This window comes from Oncorhynchus kisutch, linkage group LG18 (assembly GCF_002021735.2).
Source record: "Oncorhynchus kisutch isolate 150728-3 linkage group LG18, Okis_V2, whole genome shotgun sequence".
Taxonomy (NCBI): Eukaryota; Metazoa; Chordata; class Actinopteri; order Salmoniformes; family Salmonidae; genus Oncorhynchus; species Oncorhynchus kisutch.
The window spans coordinates 42,910,905-42,936,350 of NC_034191.2; the positions used below are offsets into that span (position 1 = coordinate 42,910,905).

Below are 25,446 nucleotides of genomic sequence, written 5' to 3' on the forward strand. Positions count from 1 at the left end.
CACAGGTATAAATACACAGGGGATACCGGGGAAGATGGGTGACACCTGGAGGGCGGTGGAGACAATAACAAGGACAGGGGAAAAAGATCAGGGTGTGACAGTAATGAGGGTTGCCAGGTGAATGTAATGATGGGTTGCCAGGTCTGGTGGTTAGTCAACCTGCAACGTCTAGAGCCGGAGCAAGAGTAGGCATACATAAGGTGCTTTGATTTCTAATTTCATATATTTATGAAAATACCCTCAAATAAAAGGTGACATTATGTACTGTCACCTCATCTGAAACATTTGATCTCAAATCCAAATGCACACATTTTAGCTTCACTGTCCAAATAAATACAGAGGGGAGTGTATGTGTAGGTTACTTATCACTTCCTTATCTGACCACCATATAGTGAGTCCCATCCCCAACCTAAACCCATAACTCAACCTATAACAGGCTCTATAGATATCTGGATCAGCTCCCAACCTCATGTATACACCATTTTAAGTCCAGCAATCTACTAGACCACCCCAGAATGACTGAATCTAAAACAGGCCAAGGGCTGCAAATACACAGCAGGTAATTTGCTTAAGAGAAACAGTAGAGACGGAAAAGGAACACCTAGGCCTATACTGTAGCTAGGGGACCTCTGATGATGAGGATCCCACATGTGGTTGAGCCAGGATTTCCCTCTTATGCTTCCGTTATATCAGTAATGAGGTAAACCGGCTCACACGTGTTAAACTGCTTGAACTGTTTAACTGGTTCAACCATGACACGCATGTATAACAACCTGGGTCCGCCGTATCAGTTAGATGTGACACTGATTGGCTAATACGTACCAATGTGCGCGTGTGTGTTCTGTGTGAGAATGTGTGTGGCACTGTGTTAAAGAGAAAAGGAGAACGAGAGAAAAAGGGAAAGAGAGTGGGCGCGCAAAGGTGGGCTACATTCAGTGAATCATTGCTAACAGGTCCTAAAGTGTTCTGAAGATAAACTACAGAGGTCCAGTTACACAGAGTTGGAGAGCTCATTCCGTCTGTCCACCGTGCTGCTATGAAACGCTGACAGGCTCATAATCCATATGGTACACTCGCTCATACAGTACTAATCTAAGATCCCTCGCAGGTTGGAGATGAACTAGTAGCATTAAGAGAGAGAGAGAGAGAGAGAGAGAGGAGTGATCATGCTGAGGGTTAAGTCGACAGAAATAGATACAGGCCACTAGCATATCAATGCAAACACTGCCCAGGGACAGGAGAGAAAGAGGGAGAGAAAGACAGAGAAGGAGATAGAGTGGGCACCATACAGCCACATACACTCCACATAAAGACATTGAGACAAATGCTAGGAATCCAGAAACCACGCCAACGAGCCAGGTTTACAAAGACAAGGATGGCCGCAGCGATTTCTGCCCGTATCTAGTGAAGCACACCTAACCGCTGAAGCCCACCTAAACACAACTCCACAGACCGGAGTCGACACATTTTCCACCTGCTCAGCGTGTCCAGCTAAACCCACTCCCCTAGACCTGCTGTGTGGGACACAGACTGGGAGAAGGAGGAGAGAGGGGAAGAGGAAGACCAGCGGCAGGTCAGGAAAGAGACTTGAGCGGCGCCTCCGAGGAGCCATGAGGACGGCCAGGCGGGCCAGCACCGTGGAGGTGCCCTCCTTCCTCCGCCAGCTGGCCAAGGAGACAGAGAAGATGGTCACCTTCTTCTTTAAGGGGGGACAGAGAGATGGCCAGGAGGGGAGCGAAGAGGACTCCAGTGATGAGGATAACGGGCCAAGTGTCTACCTGGACCGGCCCATCCTGGAGAAACACGCGACCGAGGGAGGGTCTCAGTGGGGGTTGAACTATGCAACGGCCAGCATGCAGGGCTGGAGGGCACAGATGGAGGACGCCCACGCCTGCATGCCGGAGATGGGAGGGGAGCTGGCGGAGTGGGGCTACTATGCAGTGTTTGATGGACACGCTGGCAACACGGTGGCACAGTACTGCTCCCGCAATCTGCTGCAACACATCCTCGCTACAGGTACCAAATTGGGCCGCACACTTATATGTGGGCCAGTAGGGAAGCATTTTACAACACCTGTTTCCGGTATGTGTCCCACAGACATTGCTACAGACAGATGTTGTTTGATAGATAAATGAAGAACTTCTTTGTCTTGGGCATGGGTGTCTTCCATTGGAGCAATGACAAGGTGCCGTTGTGCAGTAGGCTTTGTGTATGGTGTTCTTGATCTAAAGTTGTAACTTGAACACCAAAGACAATATCACTCTTGGTTTTATGTATCATTCCTAAACATTAACATGGTAGCGCAACATGGCTGACAGCTGTTGTTGTTGAAAACCTCTTGATCCTTGTTCTTGGCCCAAAGTATGAGATACTAAATCTGACACTTGTGCCTACAGTGTCTGCTCAAGACAAACTTTAATCCTAACCTACAATGCATTAATTAATCATTTAATACCACAAGCAAGACAGACAGACAGTGACCTCAGAGGAATACAACAACGTGACCTGAGCTCTGAGATTTGTGCTCTGGCATGGCACCGACAGTGGGCATTTGTCCCTTGGAACCAAGCTAGCAAGGCTGGGGGTCAAAGAATTGTATTGTAACTATGTGTAGTTATCCTGTAGTTAACTTCTGTGTGTCGATTTTAGGCAGAGCGACCTGATATGAATTAGAACCAAATGATGTGTATTTGTCAGCTATAGACCAGGTCGTTAACCCGTATTGATCTCTCCTGCCTCCAGGGCGCGTAAAGGCAGAGGAGAACCCTGATGACGTGAAGGAGGGGATCATCGAGGGCTTCCTGGCCATTGACAGCCACATGCACACGCTGACGCGCCAGGAATGCTGGGAGCGCAGCGGCTCCACGGCGGCCGTCGTCATGCTCTCGCCGCGGTACGTCTACTTCGTCAACTGCGGCGACTCGCGGACGCTCCTCTGCCGTGACGGCCACGTCATCTTCTACACAGAGGACCACAAGCCTGTCAACCCCAGGGAGAAGGAGCGAATACAGAACGCAGGTGGCTCGGTGACCCAGCATAGGGTGAACGGCTCCCTGGCCATGTCCAGGTCCCTGGGAGACTTTGACTTTAAGGAGGTGGAGTGGAGGTCCCAGACTGAGCAGCTGGTTTCCCCAGAGCCAGAGGTGTATGAGCTGGAGAGGTCCCCACAAGACGAGTTCCTCATAGTGGCTTGTGACGGCGTGTGGGACGCCATCTGCAACGAGGATCTGTGTGCATTCGTCCGCAGCCGCCTGCAGGTGTGCAATGACCTGAGGGAGATCTGCAACCAGGTCATTGACCTCTGCCTCTATAAGGTCAGTGTGTAAATGATCAGATCACACTACATGCAGAATCACAATGATCCTAAACCTCTGCCTCCTCTATGGGTACATATGCAGGACCAGAGTATAAACTTGAAAAAGGGTACAATCACACTCACTAATTGACAAAGTGAGTAAATTGCAATGATAACTGGACATTGTATGGAATATCAGAAGGTGCCGGGGCTGAGAGGGTTTAGAGGACTTTGACAGTATTTCAGGCAATGATATCATCTCAAGGTCTTGTCTGCCCTCTCCCCTCCTGGAGTCTTGGAGACTAATACTCAATATTCGGATCAGTCAGAGGATTTAACAGAAGGACACAGCCAGGTCGGAACAGCCAGGTGACTTACACTGCACTGCAAGGAGTCTGCTCCATAGCCAATGGCCATTTTCTAAATACATTTTTTTATCAGGGAGTCACACTGAGACCAAGGTCTATTTTACAGATGAGCCCCGAATTACATACATTACCGAAAATACACACATCCAAATATAAATGCAAAATGCATGAAGAAAGAGAAACACGGTCATGAAAAACAAACATATTCATCACTAATAAGGTCCTAAATCAGCTTTATGAATTTCCCCCGAGGCTCCCAAAATTCTAATTTAAGGAAATTTAGAAAGATTCTTCCACAAACAAGGTGCACGAAAACTAAAAGCTGATTTACCTAACTCTGTAGAGACCAAAGGAATTTCCAGTTAGCCATCCCTGAGACCAGGTGTGATGACTCGTAAGTTTAGTAAAGATGTTCGGGACAGTGGGACTTTTTGTAAAAAAAGCTTTATAAATGAAAAAATAGCAATGTATCAACCAACGTGACATCAAAGAGATCCAACCAACTTTCTGGTAGAGAATGCAGTGATGAGTACTAAAATTCGCACCTGTAATAAAGCGCAGTGCACTATGGTAAACTGCATCTAACGAAGTAGCAGCTGCGTTCATAGCTGCTGTCGCCATAGTCTAGGACCGATAGGAATGTCGACTGAATAATCTACCTTCTACTATTTAGCGAGAGAGAAGAGGCCCATTTTCATTCTCAGCTTCTTAATTAACTCATCAATATTCTTTTTAAATAAGAGCCTTTCATTTATCCAGATGCCCAAATATTTATAAGCAGGGTCACGACCAAGATGGACACCATTAAAATCACATATTCGAGTTATTTTTATGCGCTCTATACTCTTAGAAAAAGAGATTCCAAAATGGTTCTTTGGCTGTCCCCATAGGATAACCCTTTTTTGGTTCCAGGTAGAATTTTTGGGGTTCCTGGAAGAACTAAGGCTGCTACGGTGACCGTATTACCAACACACCGGCGGTCACGAGTCATGAAGGCAGTCAAATTCAACGTGTCCGTTTAGTCACGGTAATTAGGCTTCTCCAAGCTCTGATGCTGCTGATGGTCATTAGTAGCCTACCAAACTTGCTAACTGCCTGGTACTCAGCATTCTATTGTCCCTCTAATCACTCTGACATCAATGCAAATGTATTCGAAAATCTAATCAAACACTTCATGAGAGCCCATGAGCTCACGTTGCGCAACGTTTCTATAGGCTATGCAATTGCACAAGAAAACAGAGTGACTGCCTCTATTAAAAAGAGGAGGATTCCATCAGTTTTCTATAGGCTAGGCCTACTATATTTACTTCTCAACTTCCCTAATATTGAGCACATTGCTTATCTTTACAACAGGAGTATAGCCTACTTGGCTGGCATGAAAATGAACCAAGGGAAAAGCATCCTCCATTTGCTTGAATAGATGACATCCCTGTTTCGAGACATGGTCCATTCTAAATAAAAAATGTCAAACATATTATTTATTATATGTAAAGAAAATTAAATCAAGAATAGTCTGATGGGTGACAATATTAGCCTATCACCTCTGAATTATATATTTTCACCCAGCGTAAGGCAAGAAACAATGCCTTTGCGACTTTTTAAAATCATAGTCGCACACCTCATGTAGCCTAGCCCATATGCCTATATGCCTTGATAAGGTTTGTATCACAACCAAAGTGGCCAAATAACTTCTTAAAATTGGGCACATTGCTACGTTTTACAAGAGGTAAAGAGACTAACAAGCAGACAAAAGCAGAGTGTGAGTTTCAAGTTTGGGGAAGATCGTTTTCATCATAAAAATGCACCTTTACATTAAAAGCATTACCTGCATAATCACATTTGTGGTCACTTTTGATAATGGTGTTTTCCCGCTAATGGAACATTTGTGCTTATAGCCTACTGCCATGTGCGCATTGTTGCACTTATAATGTGAAGAAATAGCCTAATAGTTAATAAACATTTTAAGCCAAACGTTCTGATCTGTTGCGTTAGCCACATTGTGTAAAAAAATATTTGGGGATGCTAGTGGTTATATTAATTTGTGATCCTTTTCAGGAAACTAGGCATATGTCGTGGGTCACTACTTCACTACTTCAAAATGCGTTTTTTGGCAGAAATGCCTTCTGGAACATGTGAACTTTCATGTGCCTTAATAACAGACTTGTATACCATCTGTAAATAGGAACAAAATTATTAAATTATGAGTCTAGTTGTTTTAGCCACAGAAAAAGTTGGCAACCTTCCCGATAACCATGATTGGCTGAGATAATGAGTGGGCTGGACATGCCGAGAGATGAGTTTGGATTGGTCTGCCATATAGCACTCTTCTGTCTATTTGAGCTGTTCAGTATGTGTAGGTAATCCTGTCTAAAGCAGCAAATTAAAAAAAGTTTGCGTAGTAAAACGGCATACGTGTTGCTCTCCACTTTCTAGAGGACCGAGTTTTGAAATCAGTGCAATTTGAGTATGATCGCTAAGGTGATGGAGAAAACATCTATCTCCGGATTACATCTTCAAACGAAGAGAAACCATGGCAATGGTAATATGAGACGCGTCCATCCATGATATATACTGGTAAACTAGTCTAGCTAGCTACATTTTCAGATATTACAAGTTTCTAATTTTGACAGAAAGTGATTTAATTTCAAGTTAAAGTGTACTGTTAAATAGCTAATGTTAGCTGGCTTGCTCGCTAGCTAATGTTACGTGTATGACCTTATCATTTGTATCTCAGAGACATTTGCTTGTCTAGTTTTTGCCGAATGTTAGCTAGCTAACATTGAACCTGGTTGGTTAGAAACACAATGACTTGTGATTATGGTTCATTGCTTAGCTAGAGTGTGCAAAGCTATCATCAAGGCAAAGGGTGGCTATTTGAAGAATCGCAAATATAAAATACATTTTGATTTGTTTAACACTTTTTTGGTTACTACATGATTCCATATGTTTTATTTCATAGTCTTGATGTCTTCACTATTATTCTACAATCTAAAAAAAATAGTAAAACTAAAGAAAACCCCTTGAATGAGTAGGTGTTCTAAACCTTTTGACCGGTACTGTAGGAGTGCCTATTTATTAGATTAACCGCAGAATAGCCGCATATGCACTCCCTCAAATTGTTTGGAGAAAATATACTTTCTATTTAATACAGCTTTGTTCAATTGTATTCTTCATACTATAAAATAATATAAAATAATGCCACGGAATTCTAAGAAAATCTTGTCTGCTAAATGAACTAGTGTAGCCCACAGCCGTTTGGCATAGCCAGATCAGGACCTAACATAAGGACAACAATAGACTACATTTCCTTTATATCATGTTTCTTTAGACTAAAATAAATAATGGAATTATTGTGGCGTAGACTATGTTGTGGCGTAGACTATGTTAAATGGATTTATTAGACTTTTTTAAATGTAGATGTTCCAAAGGTCTGCATTAGTGTCTTGTGGAAGCTAAATGTGGTCATTAACAGTCCATTTTTATTTATTTTTTCCTTTATTTAACTAGGCAAGTCAGTTAAGAACAAATTCTTATTTTCAATGACGGCCTAGGAACATTGGGTTAACTGCCTGTTCAGGGGCAGAACGACAGATTTGTACCTTGTCAGCTCGGGGATTTGAACTTGCAACCTTCCGGTTACTAGTCCAACGCTCTAACCACAATTACCGTGACACCGACAGTTGTTTGCTTGGCAATCAGCGCTTGACAAAATTTTGTGACCGCCACAGCCCTAAGTAGAACTCTTTTGTGTTTCATGTAGAACCCTCTGTGTAAAAGGTTCTACATAGAACTCAAAAGTTGTAACGATCTTCTTCATCTGAGGAACAGGAATATGAAAGATCGGACCAAACTGTAGCGTGGTACGTGTCCATGTTAAATTTATTACAACTGAACACTGAATATAAAATAACAAAAGTGAAACAACGAAAATCGAAACAGTCCTATCAGGTGACACAACACAAAACAGGAAACAACTACCCACAAACACAGGTGGGAACAGGCTACCTAAGTATGGTTCTCAATCAGAGACAACGATAGACAGCTGCCTCTGATTGGGAACCATACCAGGCCAAACACAAAAATACAAAACATAGAACAAAACATAGAATGCCCACCCCAACTCACGCCCTGACCAAACCAAAATAGAGACATAAAAAATGAACTAAGGTCAGGACGTGACAAAAGTGTTCTACCTGGAACCCAAAGGGGTTTTCAAAGGGTTATCCTATGGGGACAGCCGAAGAACCCTTTACACAGATAGCACCTTTTTTCCTAAGAGTGTAGAGAACAATATATACTTTGTTTTACCTGCATTGAATACACATTTTTAGGTCAATAAAGTTTTTCTGTAATACAATGAAGGCAGACTGTAGTTCAGATAGAGCCTGGTCAACCGTGGGGGCAATAGCATACACAACAGTATCATCGGAATACAGTACGGGTTAAACTTTTGTTACAGACAAGTCTATATTGTTAACGTACACAGTAAAAAGTACAGGACCCAGAACCTAGCCCTGCGGGACACCTTTCGTAACATCAAGAAAACCTGATTTAACACCATCAGTAGATACACATTGAGTTCCATCTGTCAAGTAATTTTTAAACCAGTTACGTGCAGCCTGGTCTAGGACAATTGAGGAAAACCTCAGAGTTAGCAGTGAGTGATCAACATTATCAAAAAACTTTGACAGGTGAATGAAGAGGGCAGCACAATGTTGCCTTTTATCCATACAGTTAACCACATCATTTATAACTAGAAATGCAGCGGAGATAATGCTATGACCTGGTCTAAAAAACTACTAATAGAATATATTTCAAAGATAAGAAAGAGCATGAATCAAGAATTCCAATGTGTTAGCTAGGCAAGAAAGTTTAGAAATAGGGCCAGAATTATTTAGGCCACCACCTTTGTTTATTTATTTTACCTATATTTAACTAGGCAAGTCAGTTTAAGAACAAATCTTTATTTTCAATGACAGCCTAGGAACAGTGGGTTAAACTGCCTGTTCATGGGCAGAAAGCCAGATTTGCCCCGTGAAGGGGGAGTACATGATGGCAGTCAGCACTGGACAGGGTGTGTGTTGAAGGGCCTACATAATTACATACCTAATGTACCAAGCATCATGTAAGCAGTTATCTTATTCAGGTCCGCTTATGCTGGTTAGGACTTAACACTGGCACGACCTGTACCTGTCCTCTAAATAGCAGGATTATGAGAGGGAGCTATAGAGAGAGGGAGAGAAGGACAGAGGTGAGGGCAATACAGTGAAGGATTATGGGTGAGTGTGTGTGTGTTAGACTGTCAGGGTCTTAGGGTCACACCAGCTGATAGCTAGGCCTATTTAACCTGGTCCAAGAAGAGCGTCACTTTACCAATGGCAACAGAACAGACTTACCTCCTTTGAATCAGTACTTAAGATGGGTTATGTTGTAGCACACAGTGAACCTAACTTCTCAGCTATGTGAAATGAGATCACAATAACCAATTAGTCCCCATAGAGATCCTATTAAATTACTACGAGGCCTATGTCATGATCCCTCCAAGTTTCAGAATGGGGCGATAATGGCCATCTTGGTCAGGGAGAAATCCAGAACCAGTCTAATTGGAATGAATGGCAGTAGAGGCAAAGGTGATGCATTTCCTGCTTTTACTTATGCAGGAATATACAAGTAAGGTATGTGATGTAACAGAAATTGTGTCATAAAATTATAGTCAACCTAAAATATTGTCATATAATAATGAATACAGTTTGTACAGGTTTATAAATACAGGTTTATTAATAGCCTCTAAAATACATGTAAACAGACAAATGTCCCAGATTTAGGTTTTGGGGAAATCTGTGAGTGCTATTATATGATACCATGTCAGTACTTGTTGCATTTACTCATCAACTGATGAGTAACTGAGCCAGTGTATGGCTGTGGATTGACTGCATTGTTTGAATGGAAGTTTGTCATATTAATTAACGGAATCACTCCTGTAATACTGGCTGGCTAACTAGCTAACACAAATACAGTGCAGATAAATTATTCACATTCATTGTTTTACACAATATCTTATCACAGCACTGGCAAACCATGGCTGAATTTTCAGACCATCATTACATTTTAGCCATTTAGTATGCATAGTGATACAGGAGAAGCTTCATATGAAGATTCATGTCCATTCTGGTATACTAATTCCTAATTCTACTTCCCATTGTTCCATTGTGACCTGTTTCCAAAATTCACATTTCTGCTTTCTGTCAGTACACAGTTATGACATCACAATATCCTTCCACCTGTAGTGTCATGTGAAAATCTTCCCAGCTGTCTTCTTCCCAGAAGACACTCTGAGACTTCATAGTCCTGCTCTCCAATTGTGATGTCATAATGCCACTTATTTTCTTTGCTGTTTACATATTCCTCATCACCACATTATTCCACAAGTAAACTTCTATATCAATAATGGCAGCTTTATGTTAGCTTTCTTTCATTGGCATTTCATTTAGCTTCTGAATGTTTGGGGTAACAAAGGACATTGTTGAAATGAATCATATGCCAACAAACAATGTTTCCTATTCATATAGAATATTGACTGACGCTTCTGTTACAAGAGCTCATAGAATTATACCCCATTCAAGAAAAGGCATCATCCCTGCGCTCCCTCTTTGTCGCCTCCTGCAGGGTAGTTTGGACAACATGAGCATCATCATCGTGACCTTCCCTGGCGCACCCCAGGTTTCACAAGAGGCCCTACAACAAGAGGCCGAGCTAGAGACACTCCTCGAGGCCAAAGTGGAAGGTAGGTATTTCGATGGGCTTTAGATTTGCGATTAAGCTTACTATGCACCTGTAAACCATCTTGGCTTGATCTCACTCACAATAGGCTTTCATATTAATATGACATCACATCAAAATAAAAATGTATAACAATAACAAAAACACTGAGACAATGGCAGCTTAATTCTCTCCTCTGAGGACAGTGACCGATCATTACATAACTCACTCCCTTTCTCTCTATCTGTGTGTGTAGAGATAGTACATTTGCTAAGGTCGCAGGACAAGGACCCTGACCTGCTGTATGTGATGAAGTTTCTGGTCTCTGAGGACATACCTGGCCTACCACCTGGGGGAGGAGTCACCAGCAAGTAAGTCACTCGCAACTCATCAATCAGAGTTCAAAAAGCGACACAGGGGCCTACATGTGTGTGAATGAATAGGAGTAATTTGTAATATTAAATGTTCCTAATTTGGCATAACTCCTTCTCTTTTTCCTTTGCAGAAGAGACTGTGTCATCTATGCGTATCAGAAGTTTGTAACGCCCTCCAGATCTCTGGAACCAATGGTAGGGGACGACCAAACATAGGTCACACACTCTTGCACCATGTCTCGCTAAACACATCAGTGCAAACTGGACTACAAAGTAACTAAGTTACTGTTTTTCACTGACACATCATTGACTTGTCACATTCCAGGACATCGGAGGATCTGAAGAGTCCAACTAGTCGTTTCCATGTAAATGTATTCTTTAGCCTCACGTATCCATGGTGACCAATTCCAACTGGGGACTCTTTTCAGCTGAGGAATCAGCCAATGGCTAAATAAAGAAATATGGTGGGAGGGGGTTTGACCTGGGCCTGCCCTTAGCCAATCATCTCTTCTCTGTTCCTCATGTACACTGTCTATCAACAATTCTACTGTATCTTTAGAAAATATCAAATAGTTGGCATTTTCCAGGAAGGGAAGAATTACATATTCCAAACCTATTCTTTAAAATGCATGACAATTAGATATAATATTTTCTAACAACACTTTACAGTGCCTGAGTAGATCTGGTTACTTTTCTTGAAGACTAGAAGCTTGTGAATAAGGCTGATCATGTTATTTCATTTAAAAGCTAATTGATATGTTTAAGCGGTGCGCAACTCCATACTACAGCTGTAAATCAAGTTGACCAAACACCCCTTCAACCATCGCAGACCAGCGAAGGCTCCAATATGGATGTGTCCTGTGATGGCATGGCCTACACTAAATAATTTGCAGAATCCTGTGAGGGAACATAGGTGACATGAATAGATGTGTGTGTGTGTGTGTGTGTGTGTGTGTGTGTGTGTGTGTGTGTGTGTGTGTGTGTGTGTGTGTGTGTGTGTGTGTGTGTGTGTGTGTGCGTGTGTGCGTGTGTGCGTGTGTGTGTGTGTGTGTGTGTGTGTGTGTGTGTGTGTGTGTGTGTGTGTGTGTGTGTGAGAGAGAGAACGAGCAGAGGATAACATGGGGTGTGGGATTATTGGCACACATACTGTACCCCATAAAATGTAACCTTTTTGCAGTTTAAAGCACAGATGCTCACAGCTAGACATGATTTAGACCAGTGTGATGCGTAAAGTAGTACAGCTATAGGTAAATCGCTTTGCTGTTTGCATGTTTTCGTTTCAATACATGTCGTTGTGCTGCCTTTACAAAGCTCTCTGTATTTGTACGGTTAATTGATTCCTCCTTTGGATCATACCAAACGGATGAACATAGTAACTGTATTCCATGACAGAGGTCAAAATGAGCTAGACTATAGATCAAACACCGCTGCAGCATGTCTGTTTGAATTCTATGAAATCAGGAGGAAATAGGATCCAAGACCATTCGACAGCACAACTGGTTACCATGAGATCTTTCGCAATTGTATGTCAATTGGGGCAATAAATTCATGAAATAGAATGACATTCTGTGAACAATTTTGTCCTGTTGTTTTTGATGGAGCGGAGTGAGCTCTTACTCCTGAAATGTTTGATTACCATCCAATTACAGCCTTCAGACGGATAGATACGGCACTACAGGGTTAAATTAAGGACCAAGGGAGAAGAAGACAACACAATTCCATAACCAACCATTGATATCGTTCCACAACTGTATTTTCGCCAGTTGTATGCATCTAAACCAGGGGTGTCAAACTCATTTCATGGAGAGCCTAGTGTATGCTGTTTTTTCTTTTTTTCTTTCAATTAAGACCTAGACAACCAGGTGAGGGGATTTCCTTACTAATCAGTGGCCTTGATTCATCGATCAAATACAAGGGAGGAGCAAAAACCCACTGACACTCGGGCCCCTATGGAACGAGTTTGACACGTGATCTAAACCAACAAGTAGGGAGCTGGTGTGTATTTCCTAGCACCAGTATATCTTACAATACTCTTTTCAACAGTAATAGAAAGATCAAGGTATTGGGTTGAATTTCGGACCATTTAATCATCTTATTGCAACATGGAGTTATTAGCCATCTAACACACGCGCAGGGTTGGATGTCACCCAGTAAGTGGTAGTAGTTTAATTCCTTTTGGTAACAAGAAATGAAGCAATGTAGCTTAGTCTTAAATAATAGTCAAGCTTTTTCTATGACGATCAAAATTCAGCATTTTATGCCGTGGGATTAACATATGACTTTTAGTCAATTGTTTGCACATGTATGTGTGGGTGTGACAAATGTGAGAGAGGCTAGGAAGGGTTGTCACGACTTCCTCCGAAGTTGGTCCCTCTGCTTGATCGGGCAGCGTTCGGCGGTGACGTCACCGACCTTCTAGCCATCGCCGATCCACTTATCATTTTTCCAGTGGTTTTGTCTTGTCTTCCATCACACCTGCTTCCAATTCCATCAATTACATGTTGTGTATTTAACCCTCTGTTCCCCCCCATGTCCTTGTTTGGAATTGTTTGTATAAGCATAGTGCTTGTGCACGGTATGCTGGTGATTACTGAGTTTTGTTTGACCCATTTCATGTATTGTTCTGTTGACGGTGGTTCATGTTTCACTGATATAGGAAAATTGCATTTGTGTGTGTTAGGCAGTGGCGACCCGTCATTCAGGGCAGGTCATTTTGGTATTGATACGTGTCACATATCAGTTTGCAAACAGTGTACGTAAAAATGAAAAATAAATGTCATTTGAGTTAATAAAGCCGCATACAAAAATAGTCTCTTTTTGCTTTCTTGAGTAAGGCAGCTCCAAAATGCAGGTGTTTCAGCCTAGCTCAGTGCTTTTTCTGTGGTGGTGGTGGGGCTAGCTAGCAGAAAATACAGAGTGTTGCGCCTGATTGGCTCAGTTTTCTATCATGATTGGCTCAGTTTTCTGTCACTCATGGGACAGAATGTCATGCCCAATTCTAAGGTTAGAGCTCAAAAAATGCCATATATTTATATTAGAGGTGCCCATCCAAGAAGGCTCAAGATCATTGGTCACAGATAGAATGACATCAAATCATGTTATAGCTACAGTAGCTTTGATTGGACTGATCATGTCAACGTCATACTTTAAAAATAAAGTCGACAATCAAATCCTTTTCAATCGTTGTCATATGAAGAGAAATTAGAGATAAAACATCTCGGTGCTCATTGGCAATTGGACATAAACATAACACAACATGTTGGAAAAAGCCAACTCAACAATGAGTGGTTTGGGAAGGAATCAGTGGCTAACTGTAAGTTTAAGACAACTGAGAACTCGGGGAAAAACGAGCTAAGACTGGGAAAATACAAGTTGAATGACTGTTCAAAACGTAACAGTAAATCCGTCATCTTTCTCTTTGATGATAAAATTTGCCCACGAAGGACCGCCGTGCCACTTTCCTGTTCAAGCACATCACAAAGTGAGTCCCACAATGTCTTATGCTGCTTCATAAATTATATAGGATGCCAGAGAGATGTATACTGTAGCTAAAGTAATACTAAGTGTGTGTTGTGAAGTAAGCTGTTGGTGGCCCATGTGCCTCATCCTAATAATTTGGTCTATTTTCACCAACGCGGTATTGTAAACACATCGTTCATGGAAGGTGTGTGCTTGTTTTTGCTTATAACCTGTTTTAGAGAAATGTAATTATTGAATATTCTAAGAGCTTTCATTGTCTGCTAGTATGTAAGAACGGCCTATGTTCTGAATTCTGTCGCTGTACATTTCAAAAGTGCTGAACAAATAGTTATATTGACTAAGTCTATCGTCTCTCGCTCATTAATGTCTTAATCGAAATTATGGATAGCCTCTTATCCGCTTGTCGTCCCCTTATGCCATAGTTTGTACATCTCAATTGTCAGTAGAAACCACATTTGTTGAAGCGTTACAGTATAAATTTAGTCCGTCCCCTCGCCCATACCCGGGCTCGAACCAGGGACCCTCTACACACATCAACAACTGACACCCACGAAGCATCGTTACCAATCGCTCCACAAAAGCCACGGACCTTGCAGAGCAAGGTGAACCTATACTTCAAGGTCTCAGAGCAAGTGACGTCACCAATTGAAACGCTATTAGCGCCCTCCTCCTTTTCTGCAGCAACCAGTGATCCGGGTCAACAGCATCAATGTAACAGTATAACTTTAGTCCGTCCCCTCGCCCCTACCCGGGCTCGAACCAGGGACCCTCTGCACGCATCAACAACTGACACCCGCGAAGCATCGTTACCCATCGCTCCACAAAAGCCGCGGCCCTTGCAGAGCAAGGGGAACCACTACTTCAAGGTCTCAGAGCAAGTGACGTCACTGATTGAAACGCTATTAGCCACCGCTAACTAGCTAGCCATTTCACATCGGTTACAGAAGCAAGTCAGCTATGTTTTTTATAAAGGCAGTAAATGAGGCTGAATGAACTGTAGCAGTGTTAAGGTGTTGGGACTGCTGTAGGCCCACTGAGGTGAAGACAGTTTCAGGTTGGATATTCGACGGATATTCGCCTGTAGCTTTCCTTATGTCCACCAACAGCAGTTAGGGACCGTCAATTATGGAATCTTGTCATTGAAACTTCAGGAGCCTAAGTCAGAATTCCATTGAACATGGATGGTGACAAGGTCTACGGCAGCGTGGCAATGGGCCCTGAGATGTCAGGCAGTCTGGGTTGCTCTGCGACGGTCCCGTTGCTGATCACGGACCCCTACCCAGAGAGGCCTAAAGGGCAGCCCATGTGTAAGGAGCAGATGGAGCTCGAAGCGGCGGGCTTGGGGTGGAGGAAAATACATTCCCGCCGAGTGCTGGTCTTCTGGTTGGGTTGGCTGGCCTTGCTGGGCGCCTCTATCGCCATCGAAGTGCAGAGCCTCCGGCCGGTCGCTCTGCGGCTACTGTGATGGCAGAGGGCGATGCTCTACCGCCTGCAGCACTCACTGTTCATGGACGCCCAGAACAAGGTGCCAGGTCGATGATGAGTTAAATTGGAGTCAAGCATACAGTAGCGGCACTATATAGACTGTCTTTACAATGTAAAGTGTGCATGCGCAGGGAAAGTGGCATCTAACGTTCATAGTCATTCATTAAGTCATTTATTGCTATTGTCTTCAAGCACAAAACGCATGAAAAATGACAAAGCAAACTTAATTAAATTCAGTAAATGAATCCATGATAAGGCCTACTTAGATATACACTATATATACAAAGTATGAGGACACCCCTTCAAATGAGTGTATTTGGCTATTTCAGCCACACCCATTGCTGACAGGTTTATAAATTCGAGCACACAGCCTTGCAATCTCCATAGACAAACATTGGCAGTAGAATGGCCTTACTGAAGACCTCAGTGACCTTAAACGTGGCACCGTCATAGGATGCCACCTTTCCAACTTATCAGTTCGTCAGATTTCTGCCCTGCTAGAGCTGCTTCAGTTAACTGTCAGTTCTGTTATTGTGAAGTGGAAACGTCTAGGAGCAACAACGGCTCAGCCGCGAAGTGGTAGGCCACACAAGCTCACAGAGCGGGACCACTGAATGCTGAAGCACATTGCGTGTAAACATTGTCTGTCCGGGCCTCCCGATTGGTCTAATGGTCTAAGGCACTGCATATCAGTGCTAGAGGCATCACTACAGACCCATGTTCGATCTCGGGCTGTATCACAACCGGCCGTGATTGGGAGTTCCATAGGGCAGTGCACAATAGGCCCACCATCGTCCGGGTTAGTGAAGGGTTTGGCCGGGGGGGACTTTAGTTGGCAAACTGCGCTCTATCGACTCCTTGTGGCGGGCCGGGCGCCTGCAGGCTGATCTTGTCGTCAGTTGAACAGTGTTTCCTCCGATACATTGGTGCGGCTGGCTTCTGTGTTAAGCGGGCGGGTGTTAAGAAGCGTGGTTTGGTGGGTCATGTTCCGGAGGACACATGACTCGACCTTCGCCTCCCGAGCCAGTTGGGGATTTTCAGCGACAAGACAAGATCGAAATTGGGGAGAAAAAATACAAAAATAAATAAGAAATCGTCTTCCCTCTGTTGCTTCGAGGCAACGTCGGCACGAGAACTGTTCGTCGGGAGCTCCATGAAGTGTGTTTCCATGGCCAAGCAGCCGCATACAAGCCTAGCATGCTGACCACACTGCTCGGGTCGCAAAATAAATGTAAACATATGTTATTAAATTATTGCACACACACTGCTCGCGTGGGTGATTGAAAGATTAACTGAGTTTGGTCGGTCGTCGTGGTAACTATGAAAGTCAGATGCCAATCGCCATATAAAGTCCAAAGAAGAGAAAGCCTGGAAGGAGGAGAGATGGAAACAATATGGTTGACCGTTTTATGTGTGGATTAATTGTCGGAGTAGAAGACCTTGTGCATTTCAGGTAAAGTACCTCAACATTTATATCCCAGGACATATTAGCTAGCAACTGGAAGCTAGCTAGCTAAATTGCCATAAATGTTTAATGCTTTCGACCTATAATTGGTTCAACCTATTATTGGTTCAGAGTTTGTTTTGATATTTCAACCGTGTCGTGATCGCGTTTGGTGTGGGGGGACAAAATCAATTTGCGCACGATGGCGCACGCACGTGGCCGATTTGGGTACTGTGTAAGATCACCATGTGCAATGCCAAGCATCGACTGGAGTGGTGTGAAGCTCGTCACCATTGGACTCTGGAGCAGTGGAAATGCGTTTTCTGGAGTGATTAATCATGCTTCACCATCTGGCAGACCGACAGACGAATCTGGGTTTGGCGGATGCCAGGAGAACGCTACCTGCCCCAGTGCATAGTGCAAACTGTAAGGTTTGGTGGAGGAGGATTGATGGTCTGGGGCTGTTTTTTCATGGTTCAGGGTAGTTAGTTCCAGTGAAGGGACATCTTAACGTTACAGCATACATGACATTCTAGAAGATTCTGTGCTTCCACCTTTGTGGCAACAGTTTGGGGAAGGTCCTTTCCTGTTTCAGCATGACAATGCCCCCGTACACAAAGTGAGGTCCATACAGAAATGGTTTGAGATCGTTGTGGAAGAACTTGACTGGCCTGAACAGAGCCCTGACCTCACCCCAATCGAACACCTTTGGGATGAATTGGAACAATTAGGCCTAATCGCCCAACATCAGTCAGTGCCCGACCTCAGTAATGCTCTTGTGGCTGAATGGAAGCAAGTTCCTGCAGCAATGTTCCAACTTTTTGAAAGCCTTCCCAGAAGAGTGGAGGCTGTTATTGCAGCAAAGGGGGGACCAACTCCATATTAATGCCCATGATTTTGGAATGAGATGTTCGATGAGCAGTTGTCCACATACTTTTGGTCATGTAGTGTGTGTATTTGGAAAGTTTTCAGACTGTTATCTTTTCCACATGTTGTTACGTTACAGCCTAATTAAAACATGTATTCAATTATTTTTTACCCTCATCTCATCTTTCCCCTCATGTTTTTGCCATTTTTGCAGAATGTATTCACAATAAAAAAAAAATGAAATACATTATTTACATAAGTATTCAGACCCTTTGCAATGAGACTTGAAATTGTCTATATAAGGTCCCACAGTTGACAGTGCATGTCAGAGCAAAAGAAAACAAGCCATAAGGTGGAAGATAATGTCTGTACAGCTCTGAGACAGGATTGTGTTGAGGCACAGATCTGGGGAAGTGTATCAAAAAATGTCTGCAGCATTGAAGGTCCCCAAGAACACAGTGGTCTCCAGTGGCAGGGTAGCCTAGTGGTTAGAGCGTTGGACTAGTAACCGGAAGGTTGCAAGCTGACAAGGTACAAATCTGTCGTTCTGCCCCTGAACAAGGCAGTTAATCCACTGTTCCTAGGCCGTCATTGAAAATATCAATTTTGGAGCCACCAAGACTCTTCCAAGAGGTGGCCGCCCGGCCAAACTGAGCAATCGGGGGAGAAGGGCCATGGTCAGGAAGGTGGTCACTCTGACAGAGCTCCAGAATTTCTCTCTGGAGATGGGAGAACCTTCCAGAAGGACAACCATCTCTGCAGCACTCCACCAATCAGGCTTTTATGGTAGAGTCCCATACGGAAACCACTCCTCAGTAAAAGGCAAATGACAGCCCGCTTGGAGTTTGCCAAAAGAAACCTAAAGGACTCTCAGACCATGAGAAACAAGATTCTCTGGTCTGATGAAACCAAGATTGAACTATTTGGCCTGAATGCCAAGGGTCACATCTGGAGGAAACCTGGCACCATCCCTACGTTGAAGCATGGTGGTGGCAGCATCATACTGTGGGGATGTCAGAATCTAGTCAGGATCGAGGGAAAGATGAACGGAGCAAAGTACAGAGTGATCCTTGATGAAAACCTGCTCCAGAGCGCTCAGGACCTCAGACCGGGGGCAAAGGTTCACCTTCCAATAGTGCAACGACCCTAAGCTCCGGGACAAGTCTCAATGTCCTTAAGTGGTCCAGCCAGAGCCCTAATGTTAACCTAATTATCCTAACATTGTACATGAATTCTTCCAACCTGCTGCACATAGACACGGGAGGTAGTTATGAGGTGGGGTTGCTGAACTTGTTTTCCTGCGCTACAGCCGGTTATATCTGTCAGCTAATACAGGACTTGTAAAGGCCCAGTGTACTGCTGTTGTGAAAATTCAGGGAGTGCTGCAGCACCCACACATTCCGAGACAATGCTGCTGTGTAAATTCTCCTAACCTGCTACTATAAAGTCCCAAAAGTCACTGGTTGTAGCTGTATCGAAGTGTCGTGTTTTTAAGGAATCTCGTGGTATGGGGCAGGATACGGAAGTATGGAAGTGTTGGCACCACTTTCCCAGTGTAGGATTAATAACCCCTCCCACTAATTACTTATTAATCACAAATGACCATAGAAAACGCTGGTTAAAGGCCAATAAGCCTACACAAGACAGTCTCAGGATGTGAACTCACTAACATTTTATAGAATAAAGTTGCAAAACACAATAATAATTAAATGGGTCTTCCTTGCTCTACTCTTCTAACCATCATAACTAAAGCCCTTCCTTTTAACCACTGTCAAAACACCAAATAGCTTTGACATTTGCAACATGGACATGCAGTTCAACCATGTAAGGAAAGTAGGGTGCCCTCTGCTGTTTTTTTCTCAGAACTACATCGAGAACACATTCCCTGTTTGACACACTATTCAATATCGCTACGTCTGTCAGCTGTAGACCACTTCCTGTTTCATTGTATGTTTAAACCAGTCACACTGCCTCAGTCCTGTTGCGTACAATTATCTCAACCTAACAGTATCTTTCTCTGTTTTATGGACTTGAGTCAAGTAATTGACATCACTCCATTTTAGTGTGTGGGGAACCTCTGTTTGTAAAGCTAGTTTCTGAGTTGTTTTGTGATGTGTGAGCTGCTACCTTGGTGTGGGGGGCTCTTTTTCTGGAGGGGCTGTTTCATCGGGACGCGTCCCCTCCGGACCTTAAAGAGATCAATGAGCGAGTAGGTACAGTGCCTCAGATCCAACAACTGCTAATGGAGAGCCTCAAAGCAGGTGTGTACCCAAAACATCATTGCCCTTACGACAAGACAACTAATGGCAGATCTAAGCTGAGGCCAGCTAGCCTGTATCCTCACAAGGACATTTCCAGAGCCCTTGAAAGATGCACTTAACATCGTATGTTCTGATCCACTATTCAAACTTCTATTGATTTCTGTGAGCTGTACCTGTTCGGACCCCAAGACTCAGTAGGCAACAACTTTGCTGTGCCCTCTGACCTCTCTGGCTCAATTCAGGGAGGATAGGTCTTGCATGAGTAGCAGTGGTGGAAAAAGTACCCAACTATCAAAGTAATGATACCTTAATAGAAAATGACTCAAGTAAAAGACAAAGTCACCCAGTAAAATTCTACTTGAGTAAAAGTATAAAAGTATTTGGTTTAAAATATACTTCAGTATCAATTGAAAAATGATTAAATAATTTAAATTCCTTATATTAAGCAAACCAGATGGCACCATTTTCTTGTTTTTATTTTATTTACGGTAAGCCACGGGCACACTCCAACATTCAGACATAATTTACAAACGAGTAACAAATGTGTTTAGTGAGTCCGCCAGATCAGAGGCAGTAGGGATGTTCGGTTGATAAGTGCGTGAATTTGACCATTTTACTGCCCTGCTAAGCATTCAAAATGTAATGAGTACTTTTGGGTGTCAAGAAAAATGTATGGAGTAAAAAGTACAATTGTAAGGGGTGCGTACTGGCGGCAGAGAAGTCAGACGCAGGAGAGCAAAAACTGTGTTTCCCAGCACCTTTCCTCCGGACCGTACCCCTCCCACTCCACGAGATACTGAAGGCCACTCGCCCGACTCCTCGAATCCAGTATGGAGCGGACGGAGTACGCCGGGGCCCCCTCGATGTCCAGAGGGGGCGGAGGAACCTCCCGCACCTCAGACTCCTGGAACGGGCCAGCCACCACCGGCCTGAGGAGAGACACATGGAACGAGTGGTTAATACGGTAATCGGGGGGAAGCCTATAACAAACCTTGTTCACTCTCCTCAGGACTTTAAATGGCCCCACAAACCACGGACCCAACTTCTGGGGTCGAGAGCCAGACCCGGTCCCCCGGTGCCTGGTCTGACACACCAGACATAACGTGCACAAGCACTTACAATAAACAATACCGGACAAGGACATGGGGGGAACAGAGGGTTAAATACACAACATGTAATTGATGGAATTGAAACCAGGTGTGTGGGAAGACAAGACAAAACAAATGGAAAATTAAAGGTGGATCGGCGATGGCTAGAAGACCGGTGACGTCGACCGCCAAACGTCACCCGAACAAGGAGAGGGACCGACTTCAGAGGAAGTCGTGACAAGTGAGGTAAAGTAAAAGTAGTCACAAATATAAATAGTAAAGTACAGATACCCCAAAAAACAACTTAAGTATTACTTTTAAAGTATTTTTTCTTAAGTACTTTACACCACTGATGAGTATAATTGTTTGATCTTGGTTTCAATTGTTATGTAGACTGAATGAGTTTTAATAATAGTTATGTTACCTCAGTATTCACTCAGATTTTGGTTGGAACAGGGTGTGGAATGATTTTGAATCTGTGGCAGACTCTGCATATTCAGAAAAGGTCAGACTGTTGAACAGTGCTCAAAATTGGTTGCCAAACAATCAAAGCCAGACCAATTTATTTCCAGTTCATGTAAGCACAGATTTTTAACTGAACATTATGTTGTCTGTTCGTGTTGTCTGTTCGTTTTAGACCTTGACCGAGTGGGGGTCGCATTAACATCTGCTAACCATGTGTATGTGACCAATAATATTTGATTTGATTTGATCTCCAGCACATCAGATGATGAGAGGTGCTGTGGCACTGCTAACACTTAACATACCGATCAAATGATACACAACTCACATGTACTGTTATACCTGTGTTAAGCAAAATTATATTTTTGTTTTAGTTACTAATATAGTCTGATATATGTAAGGAATCTGTTAGGATTGAGGAATATGTAGTTCATGTTTTATAGCAAAGTAGTTGTGATTGAAGTTGGAATGTAACCTGTGTGTGTCATCTGTGTAGGATTGTAGTGGTGAAACAGTCTCTACCTGCCCTGAATACCTCTAGCCCATCCGCCAACATCTCATTGGTGGAGCTAGTTATGATGTCACTGCTGCCGCATGCGCATCACCTCCTGTCCTGACAGGAAGTGGCCATTGCTGTGGAGCGACACCTGTCGACATCCCACGGCAAAATTTGGCCCAGTTGGACGGTAATGACCCGACATTCTTTCTGTTCGTTCTTTCACAGGCTAGCGAGGATGGTGTCCAACTCCTTATTGGCAAAATTACATCAATAGGGTGTGTGTGATGCCAGGTGGGCGGTGAAGCATCACCTGTGTTGCACAGAATACTCCTGGTTCAGATGATGATACTACCTGGATCACCTGTTGTCAAGTATGGAGAAGAAATAGCCCGTTCACCAGTAAGAGACCTGGGTTCTAGGGATGCAATACAGACTAACTGCGTCTGATTTGCTCCTACTTTAGTACAATGCAACACCAGTGAATCGCTTTCTTTCTGTGGTGAAGAATGTGTCTGCAGAAATTAGCTGGGAACATGAGGCAGATAAGACCAATGGACTGAACGACTCAGTTGGGGTTTGTAGTCCAAATGGGCTATTTTAGTCTAAAATAATATCACGCTTGTTGGTCTTCACATACCTACAGTATTACCACATCTGAGCTCCGTGGTTCTACGACCTCTGGCACGTGGTTTATGTTTATACCACAGAAAGTCTCTCAGAATGACAGGTCTATTTTTCCTTTGATCTGTTCCTCCCTTCTATCCTTCAGGAACAGAGGATGCTCAAACGCTCTGCCTTGGCTCTGTTCAACTCCCTCAGTCGCTGTCGCCTCAGAGAAGAATCTCTCATTTATGGGAGCTTCACCTTCCTCCCCTTCAACACCACCTCCCTCCCCCCTACTCCTCCAACTCCACCCTGTTCCCCTCGTCGACCCCTGTGCTAGCCTTCCTGTGCTCCTCGGGCTGTTTCCACTTTGTGGTGCTACTCAACCTGGGGCCCGAGGCCCAAGCCCTGGTCCCAGCCTGGGCTCCCAGCCTTCCCAATGCCGGGGTGTTTGTGACCAGCACAGGGATCGACCGCCTTGGCACCACCTCCCTGGAAACACTGAGGCTCCATGTCATCCAACTGTTTTAGTCTGGCAGCTACTCCTCCTAGGGCCTGTGGTCTGGGGCATTGGGCAGAGTGAGAGAGGCTAGGACTGGATGCAGGGGAGGATAACTAGGCAGAAATGGGAACTATTTAGCCATCGCTTCTGTTGCCCACAAATGGTAATGTGTGCCAGGGAGGAGTCAAGAAATTGGTTTTTAAAAGGCTGTACCAAAATGTTTTTGAAAGGTCTTAAAATAATCAATTGTATAGTAATAATTTGTTCTGACGACATTGTCAACTTCAGAGGGTGCCAAATATTTGGAATACATTGCAAACACATTTTAAAGGCTATGGCTGTGTTTACAAAGGCAGCCCAATTCTGATCTTTTTTCACCAATTGGTCTTTTGACCAATCATATCCGCTCTTTTTCAGGGTGTATAAACACAAGGCATTGTACTGTTTGTTGTCATGAGTTTCAAACACATTAATTCAACATGTTTCAGTTGAGAAACAAACATTGTATGACGTATCCTGAGGTATGTAGCTGAATAATGTGGTGGAACATACAGTAAATCACTGAATGAACCACAATGATTGGTGGGAAGGTCACACATGTTTCTGGTTCATCCATTGTACATTACTGCCTTGAGTGACGTATTTGTGCCTAAAATCAAACCCGTGTGGAACTTAGCATGGTGTGTGTGTGTGTACACACACTTCCTTTTTGCAATATGCATCCCTTCTAACTCTTATGTGGAGAAAAAGATAGAAGAAAATCATTTTAGGCCAACCAAACCCAAACAGAGTCAGCAGCCAGAGGAGTGAGTTTAAAGTAACACTTGCAACATGTCTGGGCCTGGCGAATGTTTGCTGATTTCCCATTCTAGAACAGAGTTTCCCAAACTCGGTCCAGGGGCCCCCAGGTGCACGTTTTGGTTTTTGCCCTAGCACTACAAACCCTGCTCTAGGGAATAACACTTATCCAGTGTGTGATTTCAACCCGGAATATATGCTGCGTTCAAAACAACTTGGAATTGGGAACGGGGAACAACGACGAGATGAGATCCGACTGGGGGAAAATAACTTTAAACGGTCATCCAAGTCGGAAACTCAGGCATCTTTCTAGAGCTCCATCGTGCCGACCAGAAGATCACGGATATGATTTGACCTCGTTCCCAGTTGAAATAACCACTCATCCTTGATGATTATGACGATGATGCAATTCAAGGGCCAATTTAAAAGCAGCTGCAGAAGGGTTAAACTGATCAAGTGATTGACGTTTTTTTTACTGTGTTTGGTGTGAGTTGACCAGCCACAGAGGCGTGCCGGAGGGAATGGCTGACCAACTGTGCTATTTTGTTCCTTTTTTCGCACATTTTTAAACGCACATTTTTTTACTTTGTACATAATGTTGCTGCTACCGTCTCTTATAACTGAAAATAACTTCTGGACATCAGAACAGCGATTTACTCACCTCGAACTAGACACAAAAAAATATATTGAATGAGTCCGACGCAAAGGATATTCTGCTTTCTCCGGAATTTTCTTGAAGAAAACGCAGAGAAAAAGGGGGCAGAGGTCGGAGTGCCTTCTGAGAATTCTTAGGCGAGTGAGTAAACCCCATCTACCATCAGTCCTATTAGCCAACATAGATAAAACAGCTGCCTCCGGTTAAGACAAGGGGTGGCGGTCTGTGTCTATTTGCAAATAACAGCTGGTGCACGAAATGTAATATTAAGGAAGTCTCAAGGTTTTGCTCGCCTGAGTTAGAGTATCTCATGATAAGATGTAGAACACACTATTTACCAAGAGTTATATATATTTTCTGTAGCTGTCTATTTACCACCACAAACTGATGCTGGCACTAAGACGGCACTCAACAAACAGGAAAATGTTCACCCAGAAGTGGCGCTCCTAGTGGCCTGGGACTTTAATGCAGGGAAACTTAAATCCGTTTTACCTAATTTCTACCAG

The 25,446-nt window shown here is 43.5% G+C and overlaps 1 protein-coding gene across 1 annotated transcript; it reads left to right on the forward strand.

The window, feature by feature from the left end:
- The first annotated feature begins 1,189 nt into the window (after positions 1-1,189).
- On the forward strand, positions 1,190-13,605 carry LOC109908820 (protein phosphatase 1A-like). Its single transcript, XM_020507533.2, has 5 exons — positions 1,190-2,016; positions 2,743-3,314; positions 10,330-10,447; positions 10,679-10,793; positions 10,928-13,605. The coding sequence occupies exons 1-5, from the start codon at positions 1,611-1,613 to the stop codon at positions 11,010-11,012; spliced, it is 1,296 nt and encodes a 431-aa protein (XP_020363122.1). The 5' UTR covers positions 1,190-1,610; the 3' UTR covers positions 11,013-13,605.
- The last annotated feature ends 11,841 nt before the right edge of the window (positions 13,606-25,446 follow it).